A 16,128-nucleotide genomic window follows, 5' to 3' on the forward strand; every position below is an offset into this window, starting at 1 on the left:
TTGCCTTGTGACACTTGCGTTGACTGCTTTGCCTTGTGACACTTGCGTTGACTGCCTTGCCTTGTGACTTGCCTTGTGACACTTGCGTTGACTGCTTTGCCTTGTGACACTTGCGTTGACTGCTTTGCCTTGTGACACTTGCGTTGACTGCCTTGCCTTGTGACACTTGCGTTGACTGCCTTGCCTTGTGACTTGCCTTGTGACACTTGCGTTGACTGCCTTGCCTTGTGACACTTGCGTTGACTGCCTTGCATTGTGACTTGCCTTGTGACACTTGCGTTGACTGCCTTGCCTTGTGACTTGCCTTGTGACACTTGCGTTGACTGCCTTGCATTGTGACTTGCCTTGTGACACTTGCGTTGACTGCCTTGCCTTGTGACACTTGCGTTGACTGCCTTGCCTTGTGACTTGCCTTGTGACACTTGCGTTGACTGCCTTGCATTGTGACTTGCCTTGTGACACTTGCGTTGACTGCCTTGCCTTGTGACACTTGCGTTGACTGCCTTGCCTTGTGACACTTGCGTTGACTGCCTTGCCTTGTGACTTGCCTTGTGACACTTGCGTTGACTGCCTTGCCTTGTGACACTTGCGTTGACTGCCTTGCCTTGTGACTTGCCTTGTGACACTTGCGTTGACTGCCTTGTGACTGACACTTGCGCGAAAATCGAAGATTTCAAAAGTATATTGCTTGGTCTTGTGCGTTATTCTGTCTGTTTCTTTGTCTGCTTGTCTGTCAATCGCCTACGAAACAATTTTAAACTGGTCTTCATGAGACCACCAAATGGTAGAGTTAGTTATAAGGAAGAAGCCGATTGATTTTGAGATGAAAAGGTCAAACATAGGCCAAAGGTGAACAACTGTCAATTATTTTTTTTTAATCCTCAATTTTCATCCAATTGACTTGGAATTTGAAGAGTATTTGCATATTACGCACTGAATTAAACTACCAATTGTGAGGTCAACATAGGCCAAAGGTCAACAACTCAGGTGCAATTTCTAAAATCCTCAATTTTCATCCGATTGACTTGAAATGTGATGAGAATTTGCATATCCGGTCACTTAATTCAACCACTAATTATTTTTGAGGTCAACATTGCCAAAGGTCAAAAACGTATTTTAGGGATTTCACAAGTACGTATGCTATGCATGACGTATTTCTTGTTACTTGCAAAATCGAAGATTTTTCAAGTATATTGGTGGGTTGTGTTTGTGGTTCTGTCTGTCTGTTTGTTTGTTTGTCTGTTTGTCACCGGCCTACAGGTCACAATTTTCAACCGATCTTCACGAAACTTCACCAAATGGAAGAGTTGGTCAAAAGCAATAAGTTATTGTTTTTGGGGTGAATAGGTCAAAAGGTCAATATAGGCCAAAGGTCACCAACTTTGCTAAATTTCTAAAATCCTCAATTTTCATCCGATTGACTTGAAATTTGAAGACCACCTGCATATCTGGTCAGTGAATTCAACCACCAAGAATATTTGAGGTCAACATAGGCCAAAATGTCAACATAGGCCAAATTTCTAAAATCCTCAATTTTCATCCGATTGACTTGAAATTTGAAGAGGACTTGCATATCTGGTCAGTGAATTCAACCACCAAGAATATTTGAGGTCAACATAGGCCAAAAGCTCAACATAGGCCAAATTACTAAAATCCTCAATTTTCATCCAATTGACTTGAAATTTGAAGAGGACTTGCATATCTGGTCACTGAATTCAACCACCAAGTATTTTTGAGGTCAACATAGGCCAAAAGGTCAACATAGGCCAAATTTCTAAAATCCTCAATTTTCATCCAATTGACTTGAAAATTGAACAGCATTTGCACATTGAGTCACTAAATAGGAAAACTAACTATTTTTGAGGTCAAAGGTCAACTCAAGGTCAACCTTCCAAAATCATTTTTCATCTGAAAAATCATCACTTTTCTTCCTATTGACCCGAGCTTTGATCAAGATCGAACAGATCTTTTCGAAGCTGTTCCATGCGCTCACGCTTACGAAGCTGTGATATTTCTCAATTGTGTTTTTGTCGAGACTGTATCTATCTTTCGGTGTATGTACCTATAGCGTATCTTTTTGGAAAATTTTCGGTGCTAATTTTTCGTACATGTATACACAATCGTCGGTTAATGCGTATCGAGTATTCTGCGGCCTAGTACTCGTAGGCTTGGCTACCGTACCGTCTCCGACCTTGTGGTTTTGTTTTTCTCTCAGCGATTCGTCGAATGCGCTGAAATTATTTTCGTTCTCTGTTTCATCCCAGTCGTTCACCCCATACCTCCTTGTTTAATATCTCTACTCACAAAAAAAAAAAAAACCCCAAAAAATATTTCCTTCCCAGGTCTTATTCGTTTATTTGTTGTTCTTTTTGTTCGTTCGTTCTTCGTTCGCGATCACGCGATCACGTGGTTAGAAATGTATAATCTCTCCCCTGAACAACTATTTTCTCTCATATATTATAACACCTTTTTCTTCTTTTCCTACAAAAGGATGCTTTCGTCTTGCTCACCAAATCTATTCATTCCAAAAACTATATATAATACCATCTCTTACAGTTCTTCCTTTCTACATTCCAGAACTATCCAGAACTCCACCCCTCCTCCAGTGTCCTCAAACGTATTTTTGACTCGAAGGTCTCAAACTCATTTTGCAAAAAATGTTCGTTTCCCATGAATCGTACACTTTTCAAAATCCAATCTCACCCCTCCCCTCCAAATCCTCCCCATCACCCATCCCTTTCAAATCTCCCCCCTTGCCCCTTCCCTCCCCTCCCTCCTAAACTCCCCCCACACCCCTCCCCTCCGAGACTCTCCCTCGCTCCTCCCCTCCTAGACTCCCCTCTCACCCCTCCTCCTCAAAGCATCCTCCCTGCTTCTTCCCCCTTCCAACTTTCACCTTCATCTCCCCCAACCTTCTGCCTCGCTCTTCCCCCTCCTCAAATAACACCTCACTGTGCCTCACCCAATCTCCATCAAACCTTTTGTCCGCCCCATTCTTCCCTTTCTCCAAGCTATTCTGAAATCTCTGACACACCTTCAACAGCTCTCCCTACCTCTTCCTCCTCTTCCACATCTTACCCTACCCCTCCCCGCCTGTTCTGGACCCGATGCTCCCCCTTCCTCTTCATTAACGGTATGGACCTCAAACATCCGGGGCCTTCGCTCAAACTTGACTGACCTCTCCATACAGGTTGCTTCTGACAAACCAGATGTGATCTGCTTAACAGAAACTTTCCTCCTTCATGATGTCTCTGATGCCTTGGTATCTCTCCCAGGTTACTCCCTCCTCCGGTATGATAGACCTGAGCCTCGTCCTGGAGGTGGGGTTGCTATCTTTATAAAAAACTCTCTTCCTCACTCGCCCTCCACTGCCCTCTCTCCACCTCACCCCCAGGAATACCTTTGGCTACGGCTTCCCCTTCGCTCCCACCTTTTGTTCATATGTGTGTTGTACCGTCCACCAAACAGCGATGACTCCATCTACATCTCACTGTGTGATAATATGGACCAACTTCTATCTACCCATCCCAACTCTCTCTTCCTCATATGTGGTGATTTCAATTGTCACCATGCCAGTTGGCTGGGTGTGGGTACCTCTCTCACCAGCCATGGCTCTTCAGCAAAGGACTTCTGCGACTCACTGGGACTGACACAATCTGTCAATTTCCCGACCCGGATCTCAGTCAACGGAGCATCTTCTCTTCTGGATTTGGTTATGACAAACTTCCCTGAAAATGTCTGCTGCTCTTCTTCTGCTCCAATCGGCTCATCTGATCATGTGCTTGTCAAAGTGGACATCTCTCTGACCATTCTCAGAGAGCCTCCTCAGCGTCGGCGAGTCTGGCATTTCACTCAGGCCAACTGGCACGGTCTTCAAGCAGCCATCAATCATCTGGACTGGTCTCCCATCTCTACCGCCTCTGACATCAACTCATCCTGGGAATTCTTTCAAAGTAAATTGCTCTCTCTCATGCACAGATTTATCCCATCTCGTCTTCAGTTGTCATACCCTTCCTCCCGTCCATGGTACACGGAATCTTGTGGTGAGGCTGTTGCCCTGAAACAACTTGCTTTCGTCTCCTGGAAAGCAAATCCAACGGAAGGAAATCTCATTTCCTTTCACAAAGCCCGAAACAAGTGTGTGTCCACCCTCAGGAGAGCCAGGAAACAATATCTCACCGTTCTCAAGACCGAACTCTCTTATCTGTCTCCCTCTTCCAAATCCTGGTGGCGTCTGGTCAAATCTGTTTCTGGTGTTTGTTCCCCCTCCATCCCCTCCCTCACCTCAAACGGCTTAACGGCTGACTCCGCACGTGAAAAAGCTGAATGTCTCAACTCTGTGTTTGCCTCTAAATCTTGTGTCCCAAACCCATCCCTCTCTGTACCCACCGTACCCAGTCGTACCCAGCTGCTCCTGGACTCTGTGTCCTTTCCTCCTGACAAGGTGGAAAAGTTTCTGTCAACCCTCGACTCTGATTCTGCAACTGGTCCTGACGGCATCAGCCCACGGGTCCTAAAATCATGTTCTTCTGCTCTTTCACTCCCTCTTTCTGTTCTCTTCACCCTCTCTTTTGCTCAAGGTCATCTGCCATCTGCTTGGAAATCAGCCAACATCACCGCTTTGCACAAAAAAGGTGCACAAACAGATCCCAGCAACTACAGACCAATCAGCCTTCTCCCAATTATCAGCAAAGTCATGGAATCCATCATTGCTTCAGATATGAAATCTTTCCTCTTCTCCAATGGCTTGATCTCTGATCATCAATTTGGTTTCAGACCTGGTCACTCTACTCTGGACATGCTGCTTCTGCTTTCTCAACAATGGATGGAGGTCCTCAACACCAAACAGGAAATTATAGCTGTCTCCCTTGACATTTCACGTGCCTTCGATACGGTCTGGCACCCTGCTCTGCTCACCAAACTCTCCTCCTTTGGTATCCATGGAAATCTCCACGCATGGCTGGCGGACTTCCTCTCTGGTCGTAGTCAACGTGTGGCCCTGAATGAGTTTCTCTCATCTCCTCTTCCTCTTCAGGCTGGAGTTCCCCAAGGTAGTGTTCTGGGCCCTGTGCTTTTTCTGGTCTTCATCAATGATCTCTCTGACTCTCTTGAAAATCCTCTCTATCTCTTTGCTGACGACTCTACTCTCTGTCGCTCCATTCCTCATCCCTCAGATCGGCAGTCTGCAGCCTCCTCACTCTCTGCAGACCTGGACAAAATCACAGACTGGGCAAACAAATGGAACATGTCTTTCAATCCTGATAAATCACACACTCTTACGATGTCTCTCCGAAAAGACCGACTGGAAAACCCTCCCATCCACTTTCTGAATAATCCTCTCCAAGAAGTTCTGTCACTCAAGCTTTTGGGTCTCACTATTTGCCATGATCTTTCCTGGGAAAACCACATATCAAATCTGGCCTCCAAAGCCAGTCGCCGACTGGGCATCCTCCGTCGTGCGAAGTCCTTCCTTGGCACACCTGAGCTCCTCACCACATACAAGGCTTTCATCCGCAGCTCTATGGAATACTGCTCTCCCCTCTGGTCTGGTGCTCCTGCCTCACACCTAGCCCGTCTTCACGCTGTTGAAACCAAAGCGTTCAGAATCATTGGAATCTCCCGCGATGAAGCTAACTCCAAGGGCCTTTCATTCACTCACCGCAGGCAGGTTGGTGGTCTTTCCGTCTTCTACCGACTCCTCTCTGGCCTTGCCCCCCCAGCCCTCTCTGGGCTCTGTCCCCCAAATATTCCTACAGGTCGCACAAGATCTGCCTGCAACCCTCTTATGGTTAAACTGCCAAAATCAAGACTTTCTGCTCACCTTCACTCCTTCATTCCTCTTTTCTCCCGCCTCTGGAACAAACTCCCTCACTCTCTTCAATCCCACTGCACCCTCCAGGTCTTTAAAACAGCTCTTCACCACCATCTCTTATCCTCCCCCATCCAAAACCTTGATCTTTTCTACCCCCGCTAATTTCGGTCCCCTTGTGTTTTATACCTCTCGCCCCCGCCCTCCGCCTCCCACACCTCCTGCCCCCAAGCCCTCTCTCACACTTCTCCCTGCTCTGAAATGTTGTGGTTGTGTGCTTCCCCTTCTCTCCCCATCTTGTCTTCCGCTCCCTCTTTTTGTGTGTTTTGTTTGTCTGGTTGATTTGTTTGTGAAATAAATGTTAGCTCTTTCACGAGCCTCGATTCAGTATACAACAAAAAAAAAAAGAAAAAAAAAAAAGATTGTCAATTTTAATCTTGATGGTAGGGCAGCTTAGCACCGAATTTCAAAGGGATGGGGACATGCCGGATACAACAACAACAACAACAACATGAATTTTAAGGCCATGTTCCCTGCTAGAGCGGGGGATAGCCTTGCGGTCCCCATGACAATCTTCTCCATTTTGCCCTATTTTCTGCATCTCTCCTTGTTAACCCCCTTGCCCGCATTTCTTCTTCCACCATCTTTAGCCAAGTCTTTCTCGGTCTTCCCCGTCCTCTACTTCCTTCTACATTAACTTCCATCACTCTTCTCAACCAGTCACTTTCATCCTTCCTCAATACATGACCAAACCATCTCAACCTGTTCCTCTTCACAGCATCAATCACAGGCAATATTCCCATCATCTTTCGCAATTCATCATTTGTCTTCCTCTCTCTCAACGATACTCCGCACATCCATCGAACCATTCGCATTTCCACCCTTTCCAGCCTTTGTTGCTGCTCTACGTTCATTACCCATGTCTCGCTCCCATAAATCATAACACTTCTCACACATGCAGCATACACCTTTCCCTTCAGCTTCAGCGACACTCTCCTCCTCATCAGCACGCCACTCAGTTCCCGAAACTTCTTCCATGCACATCTCACTCGAGCAACCGTTGCCGAGTCTGATCCACCTTCTCCATTCAGCATGTCTCCGAGGTAGCAAAATGTTTTCACACCTTCCAGCTTCACGCCGTCTCCAAGATCCAACTCAACATTTCCTCCATCTGCAGCTCCCTCTGTGCACACCTTACATTTGAATGTAGCTGCCACACTGGTTAATGACCCTCTCAGACCACTAGATTTTTGATGAACCCACTCAGCACACATTGTACATTGAATGGAGTTAGCTCCGACACCCTTCCTGCACACAGCACACGGCCACTTCCCAGTTCTTTCCACCTCACCACATGCTTTACCACTTGCCATCACCTTTGTCTTTCCGATATTCACCTTCAGACCTTTTGTCTCCATACATTCCTTCCACTTGTTCATCTTTTCCTTCAGTCCATCCATACTTTCCCCAATCAACACCAGATCATCTGCATACAACAACTCCCACGGTAAACCCTCCTTTACGGTCTGAGCCAGCACCTCCATCACAGCTACAAATAGTAGTGGACTTAGTACCGACCCCTGATGCACTCCCACCTTCACCTCAAACTCACCACTGTTCCCGTCCTTCGTCCTTACAGCTGTGCGTGCTCTTTTGTACATTGCCATCACTACTCTGATCAACCATTCCTCCACTCCTAACTTCCTCAATGCCCATGTCAATACTTTGCGTGGAACCCTATCGAATCCTTTCTCCAGATCAACAAACCCAAAAAACAACTTCTTCCTCTTATCCATGTACTTCTCCTACAACTGCCTCACAATGAAAAGCGCATCTGTCGTTCCTCTTCCTGGCATAAATCCAAACTGCATTTCGTCGATCTTCACTTTCTTCCTTATCCTCCTCTCCAACACCCTTTCCAATACCTTCATTCCATGCTCCAATAACTTTATCGCTCGGTACGAGCCACACTCCAGAGGGTCACCTTTCCCCTTGTATAGAGGGACGAGGGTACTCAGTTCCCAAACCACTGGAATGCGGCCTTCTTTCACCACCAGATTACAGATCTCTGTCATTCTCTTCACACCCCAACTTCCTGCTGCCTTCAACATATCTCCCACAACTCCCGTCGACCCTCCCGCTTTTCCACTCTTCATTGCTTTTATCGCTTCCTCAACTTCCTTCTCAGTTATCTTCTCTGCCGGTCCTAAAACTGGGTTACTCTCTATGTTGCCATCCCATTCATTCTCTGTATTCAACAGCATTTCCATATATCTTTTCCATCTTCCTTTAATTCCATCTGGGTCGACAACGATTTGTCCCACTTCATCCTTCAAGCAACTCACCCCCATCACATCACACCTCTCTTTCGCTATGTGCTTTGCAATCCTGAATACTGCTCTCTGACCCTCTTCCGAATCCAAGCGTTCTCCGAACATTTTCCTACATGCCTCCTGCGCCTTTGCTACCTCTTTCTTTGCAGCCTTCCTGGCTGCCTTATAACTTTCATGCTCTGCTGTTTCTGCTCCCGTACCCTTCGCCTTCTGCCACTCTTTGAACTTCTTCCTCTTCTCGTCAATCCTCTTTCCAACCTCAACATCCCACCACCATGTTTCCGAGTGCCTCGGTGGTCCTTTTGTCCATCCACATACCTCACCAACGGCTCCCAACAGACTAGCTTTCATTGACATCCAACCACTTTCAAGCTCAACCACATCATCCTCTACCCTACTCAGCCTCTCTTTTAATGCCTCCCTTACTGTCACCTCTTTCAACCTCCACACCTTCATTCTCATTCACCTAAGCCGGAAAGGGGCAACGGAACGTGCGGAACTTGCACAGGTCTTCATGGTCCTCTATGTCGGTGACCAGAAGCTTCATTTCACAGCCTGAGGAAGCATAACTGCACAGATAGCGCAGAGATCCCACCAATCTTTCTGTGGCCAAGGACACCTGGCCATTGTGCTCCCCTTCAGGCAGGTTGTCCAGCTCTTTGTCGATAAGAGCCGCCAAGATGATTTTAAGGCCAATCTGTGTTTGAGCCGACATAAACGCACCGTCGGACCATACCTGGCCATTCTGCACACCTGCACAGAGGTATAGGTGTTAGCTCGATAAACCGGATATACCGGATAAAAGCACCAAAATTTTATGAGGCAATCTTCAGGGTCCCAGCTATGATTCTATAACCGGCGCCAAACGATACGACCACTCTTATTTTAAATTTTTTTTTATTTGTGAAATTTTCTTTTGAAAATTTTGGAAAAAATTTTGTTTTTGGTTTTTGGAAAAGAAATGTTTTTATTGCAGAAATGAGAATCTTTTCCGAACATTTTGGTGTAATTGTTTTTAAAATCGAACATCTAGAAGTATTTTAAAACAATATTTGAAAATTAGGTGTCTCGGGTGCATTTCCTCAATTTGGAAAATTTCTTGGAAAATTCTTGGAAATTTCTTGGAATTTTTTTGGGGGGGTATTTGGAAAAGAAATGTTTTTATTGCAGAAATGAATCTTTTCCGAACATTTTGGTGTAATTGTTTTTAAAATCGAACATCTAGAAGTATTTTAAAACAATATTTGAAAATTAGGTGTCTCAGGTGCATTTCCTCAGCGTCTAAGCTTCAATTCTAGAACCGGCACCAAACGATCCGAACAGCAAGATGCATGCACAATAGACATTTATATATTTTTTATTTAATTACATGCATATTATATTAAATCTGCTATATGTTGAAATTATATCTGCTATATGTTGCTATATGTTGCATGGCAAAAGAAGAGGTGGTCAAGGGAGATTGTATAGCCTGGTCTGCCTACCATGCCTCGTTTCAAAACAGTCCTGCTCAAGAGGTAGAAGCTGCCATCACTCAACTTCTGCCTCTCTTCAATGAGAAGGCAGCCACACCTGTAATGATCAAGCATGGAATGGATGTCATCCGTGAATCTACACAGTTCCTGAACCCTGGACAGATTCCAATAATAGCAATGGATGCTCCGCTGTATGCGCTTGCCAAGTTCATTCAGTGGCACTGGCCTACCACACACGGTGAAGACCAGTATGTTGTCATGTTCGGCGGACTCCACCTGGAGATGGCGGTGTGGAAGACACTTGGAGACTACCTAGACGGATCTGGATGGGCGACAGCAATAAACCAAGCAGGCACAGCCTCTGCTGGCACAGCTGAATCCTTCCTGAAGGCATCACACCTGACGAGAACCAGGCATGCCCACCAAGTCAGTGCTCTGGCACTCTCCAAGCTGCAAAATGATGCCTACCTGAAGGGAGCTGCTGGTGCAGCAACTGAAGATAGGACAGAAGAGGACTGGAAACAAAGCATGATCACGAAGAGTCCAACCTTTCAGTACTGGGACACCATCCTGAGGATTGAGCTCCTGGGACTCACCTTCGTTCGCGCTCACAGAGAAAGAGACTTTCCCCTGTATGTCGAGTCTCTGAAAGCCCTGGCACCATGGTTCTTCGCACTTGACCACCATAATTATGCCAGATGGGTCCCGATCCACATCCGCGACATGAAGAGCCTCCCTCCAACAATCGAAGAGGAGTTTATTATCAGAGGCAACTGGGTTGTTCAGAAGACAGCCAGAAGGTTCTCCAGCATTCCGATCGACCAAGCCCATGAACAAAATGATGAGCTTGTGAAGGGCCCTGGAGGAGCAGTCGGCCTGACTGAAAACCCACCAGCCTTCAAGAAGTGGATGATCGCCGGACCTGAGCAGGCACGCATTCTCACTGAGTTTGAGCGGGAGTACACTGCCATCTCAGAAGATGAACGCCAGCACCACGAAGAAGGTCTGTCTGCGCAGAAGACATTTCACGAGCAAACACTGGGCCTTATTCAAGTTATCAACGAGATGAGCAACCCGTTCCTAGATGAAGGAAGCGAGCTGATTGCACTCGACACGCATGTGATTGACACGCACGCATGTGATTGAAGAATCTGTGGCCAACACTGTGCATACCATAGAAGAAGTGGGAAAGGCTCAGTACGACAGCTACAACAAGGCTATCATCACTGAACGAAGGCAGTCCATCCATGAGCCTGTGAAGAGGAACTCATTGCCTCTCTTCAGGTCACCATCCAAGGGGAAGAGGAAGCAGTCAGAGGATGTTTCCCTGTTGAAAGATGATGTGTCCCTCTTCTCTCGTCTGTACATAGTTGCTCAGAACAGGGATACAGATATGGGAACCTTCTTCCAGCATGAAAATCATCCGCACCCCCCTTCTCTATCTGAAAGAGGAAAACTGCGCCAAGGAAAGAAGTCAGACCTCATTGGTATCCTTGTGCAAGAACCACAAAACTCTGCAAGAACCATTTCCAAATTGAGGAAATGCACCCGAGACACCTAATTTTCAAATATTGTTTTAAAATACTTCTAGATGTTCCATTTTAAAAACAATTACACCAAAATGTTCGGAAAAGATTCTCATTTCTGCAATAAAAACATTTCTTTTCTAAAAACCCCCCAAAAAAAAATTCCCAAGAATTTTCCAAGAAATTTTCCAAATTGAGGAAATGCACCCGAGACGCCTAATTTTCAAATATTGTTTTAAAATACTTCTAGACGTTCGATTTTAAAAACAATTACACCAAAATGTTCGGAAAAGATTCTCATTTCTGCAATAAAAACATTTCCTTTCCAAAAACCCCCAAAAAAAATTTCCCCCAAAATTTTCAAAAGAAAATTTCACAAATAATTAAAAAATTCAAATAAGAGTGGTCGTATCGCTTGGCGCCGGTTATAGAATCATAGCTGGGACCCTGAAGATTGCCTCATAAAATTTTGGTGCTTTTATCCGGCATGTCCCCATCCACTACCTAAGCTGCCCCACTATGATGAAATGAACCATTTGCTGTATCAATGGAATTTTTTTTCTTGGGGAGGGGTTGGGGGGTGGATTTTGCAAGTATCGTGCTCCGCATGACGTCTTCTTGCTTATTTGTCTGTGAGCAGGATATTTCAAAAGGTTATGGACAGATTCGGACAAAACGTGTTGGACAGAATGGATGTGTGACAAGGACGAATTGATTAGATTTTGGTGAAGATCGGGATCCAATAATTTTTTAATTTTCTTCAGTGATTCTTCACTATTAAGAGATGGGGCCAAAGCAATATATAGAGCATGTTATCTCAAAAGGTTTTGGACGACTTGTGACAAAACTAGGCAAATCAAACGGTATCATTTGAACACGAATCGGAACATGAATAAGAAGACAATTTTGCCGTTTTATTGCACTTTGTTTTTGAATTTTACCTGATTGTGCATGTGCAGAGAGGAGTGAGATATCATTTTTTAAACTCAGTCTCTCTGTCTGGCAGACAAACAAAATTGAAAATCATTCCAGACATCACACTTACCGTTTTTAAGGATGTTATAAAGGACACAAACAACAGAAACGAAAAACGAATGTAATGTGTTAGATAGAGTGATGTAATAGACACCGGGTAAAACGGTCGTAAAACCTGGAATGAATTTATTTATCCACGTTTAAACCTCTTTAAACCTATATTTAAATTGAATTTATGAAAGTAAAATTGAACACTGTGGGGAAATGTGTTCTATGAACTCTATTGTTTGGTTTGTTCAATCCCTCGCTTGTTGCATTTATCTGTGGTCCAGTGTTGTCTTTTTGCCATCTGTCACCTCACTCTTCCATGGGGCTCGCTTTTATGTGTGAAAAAATATTTGAAAAAGCATGAACAGATTCGTTTGAGTGTTTTTATTCTTTAAGTGATAAAAAAAATAAATTCGTTGCTTATTGTTGCCAAAATCATTTAAACTTCAAGTCCGCGTGACAATGCCCTATTGCAATCAAGATAACTACCTCCTGTCCTTATGGGCCATGGCGGATCACGGCAAAGCCCTGACACCATCCGTAGACCAGGAGCCCAGTCCATTTATTCTTGTGAAAGACGGCAAAAGGTTTGGCCTCATGGACGCATGGGGAGAACCCCCGAAGTATATTATATGCATTGCTGCCGGGTCGGAAGTGCGGCTTTAACCCCCAAATGGACCATATAAGGGGTCAGAAAAATGACATTTATTTATGTGAAATACGGCAAGCGTAAAATCACATAAATCTTCCATTAGGGTCTCCCAAATAAAGAATGACCAATGACAGGAATTTTGGGAGTGACCTTGACCCTCTCCTGCACCTTGACAGCAATCCCCAAAGGTGACATCATCCACCCTCAATGTACAAAAGTTCCACTTTGACAGTCGTTTTATTCAGAAACTAAGCCATGTAGAGCATAATAATTTATTATCAACCAATATTAAACGGTACCTAAAGTTTACAGAGAAACTATTTTCAAGATCGTCAGTGACCATGTGTTAACGTAATGGCCGAAAGTGACCCATTATTCACCTCGATAGTACAAAAGCATGACATTAATGGTCGATCTACATAGAAACTAAGCCAGTTAGAGCATGCTATTGTATTACCGACTAATATGAAACGGTACCTAAACTTTACAGAGAAACTATTTTCAAGGTGGTCCGTGCCAATGTGGACTGATCCCCATCTCAGACATTGAGCTTTGCAGATCTTTCAAAGTCATTGTTGGATTTACAGTGACATCCCAAAGCAGTTTCATGCTTACTCAGGTGCTGCGTTTGGCTGGGTGACCTGATCTGGGTGGAGTCTGTGTGGTATGATACGTCTTCCACTTCTTAATGATGGATTTCACCGCACTCAAAGGGATAATGAGTGACTTTGAAATCTTCTTATAACCCTCTCCTGAATGGTGTTTCTCCACCACTTTATGTCTGACTTCTTTGGAAAGCTCCTTGGTCTTCATGTTTACCTTATTGGTTGACCAAGCATCTTAAAACTCCCAAGATAAGAAGCGGAGCTCAATTTTTAAGTTAAACCACTGATTACATGCAGGTGAAACCTATTACACGTATTTTGTAACCTTTCAAACAAATAATTTGCTCCTGAAGTGATTTGGGGTTAATTAGGCAAATGGTTTGAATACTTATACAACTTAGAATCATTTGATTTTCTCTGTTAATCTCACTTATTCACATTTTATCGGAAATTTGTTGCTTTATCACTTTGGAGTAGTTTGTGAAGAATCCATATATAAAGTTTGATTTGAAAGCATCATGAAATAAGCTCAGGTGGCATCAAAATGTGAAAACTTTGGAGGGGGGAGGGAAGGAGTGAATACTTTTGCAGGCCACAGCACATCATGTCACCCCCATATCTACTGCCTAAAATGACCCCATACCCAAGCACTCCTTTTTCCAAGTTATGGTGATTTCCCCTAACATCTGATAAGATGGCCTCACCTCTTTTTATTGGTTAGTTGTCAGTTTTTTTTTTTTCCTTTTCCGTTTTATCCCTACCTCCACCTTCCTCTTCTTGCTGTGTTTCATTCAGCTTGTTCACCCCCTTCCCCCCCCCCCCCATGTGTCATTCTCCCCCCTCCCCTTTATCTCCCTCCCACTTCTACTCTGCTGTTGGTGTTTCCTCCTTTCCATTTTGTTCCCTCCCATTCTGCTCTAGCTCTTCCACAAGCCTCGATCAGGTACACCAAAAATAGGAACTGCCATAATGCTGTGGATAACATGTCAGATTGGGCAATCTTGTACATCAGTCATTTTTATTTCTTCAACTAAGACACGACAAGATGCGAAAATAAAGCCATTTCCAGATAAAAGTCATATCGACCTCAAAAAGAAAAATTCCAACAAAACGTACATAACGTAGATACTGTACCAACAAAATGTTAATACTAAACTCTATGAGAGTTTGTGAGATAAAAAAAAAAAAAAAGCAGGTTTAAATAGTTCCAATACTTTTCCTGATCCTGACATCACCTCAACCATCGTCATTACAAAATGTGCAAAAGCAATGGTTGACAATTCAACTAATGAAGATTCTGCATGTACGACAAATAGATAATCATAATTTAATTACACCACAAACTCAGGTGAAAATGGTATCTAGAAAAGAAAAATGTGCTCCTCAATTTTATTTGTTTTTGAATACAAAATACACAATTGATGGAGAATATGAAACAAAAACAACTGTTGAAAATACTGAATCATCTACATATGTACATGTTACATATGTGAATAAATGAGTGAGAATTGGGAGGGGGGGGGGGGCGAGGGGTAGATGGTGCTGGGAGGGGGAGATTAAGGCAAAAAAAATGAGAAAAGGAGGAAAATAAGGAATAAAATAGAAGATACAAGAGTTTGGGAAATCCTACTCTTGGAATTATTTTTTTTATAAAATACAAAATCTTGTATAGAAGAATAAAAAAGAGGAAGAAGAAAAGAAAAGAAATTTGGTAGGCGATTGCATTGGGATGAGCGAAGGTTAAAAATATTATCTTCAAGTATGTAGTAGATAGATGGTTTCTGATCACCTTAGTGTTTTACAGGCAATGTCTTTATAATTACAAGTCTAAAACTTTCATTATGATGTAATGAGAAGGCATCTGTAACTTTCAAGTCGATGTGCTATTCCATATCAAACATTGTGACGTTTAAACCAGCTTTTGTTCATTAGGTTCCAAGTGCGGATGGGTTTGTCCTTCTACCCCAGAGGCATCAAAGAACACGTCCCACTTCCACTTACATGGACTCTTCAATGAGATCACAACTCCAGATACTCACCGAATGAGGTCCCTTCTGGTATAAAGCCAAGGCCAAGAAGTACAAGCATAATTTTGCTTGTCAACCACATAGTCCAGCTTTGAGACCTGCCAGTGAAATACGGCAAGTGTAAAATAAAAATACACTGGACAAATTACATTATCTCTTTGTTACAGTCCCCACCCCACCCCATATTTTGATTGTATTAAATATTTTGCAATTATTTTTTCAACAAAGGCAATTATTTACTAACCATGCAAGGAATGGGTAGAGGGATCTTGGAACACACTCCATCCAGGGAATGGTGGTTAAGAGAGGGGGGAGGGGGGGGGGGGGTCAAAATTCTAACCAGGTAACAGGAAACAACCTGATGGCTCCTGAGCAACTTTCAGTGGTGCTGCCTAATTACTCTGTTTCCATGAAAACAAGAAGGGCCAAATTTACGAAAATCGTTTAACGAGCCCCTTGTTAACACACGCCTAACTCTTAAACGCTGCCAAAAACATCATTGTATGCGCACAGCAAAACACACGTCTAAACAGCAATTTACGAAGGGGGATAAACAGCTGTTTAGTTGTGGCATCTAAACAGCCGATTAGCCTGTGAAACACTGCACGTATCTCCAACATCCAATTGAAATGATACACTTGCATAGAATCAAAGGACCACTGACAATTGTTGGAAAGG

At 43.8% G+C, this 16,128-nt stretch overlaps 1 protein-coding gene across 3 annotated transcripts in view; it reads right to left on the reverse strand.

Moving 5' to 3' along the window:
* Window positions 1-14,424: 14,424 nt before the first annotated feature.
* The window catches only part of ADCK5 (aarF domain containing kinase 5), an 80,124-nt gene continuing 78,420 nt past the window's right edge, over window positions 14,425-16,128 (reverse strand). For all 3 annotated transcript variants that reach the window (XM_068128909.2, XM_068128911.2, XM_068128910.2), the window contains one exon: window positions 14,425-15,548. In XM_068128909.2, coding sequence (XP_067985010.2) covers window positions 15,443-15,548 — 106 coding nt within the window. In that variant the 3' untranslated portion in view covers window positions 14,425-15,442. The remainder of the gene's footprint in view (window positions 15,549-16,128) is intronic.

This window comes from Myxine glutinosa, chromosome 9, assembly GCF_964187855.1.
Source record: "Myxine glutinosa chromosome 9, kmMyxGlut1.1, whole genome shotgun sequence".
NCBI lineage: Eukaryota > Metazoa > Chordata > Myxini > Myxiniformes > Myxinidae > Myxine > Myxine glutinosa.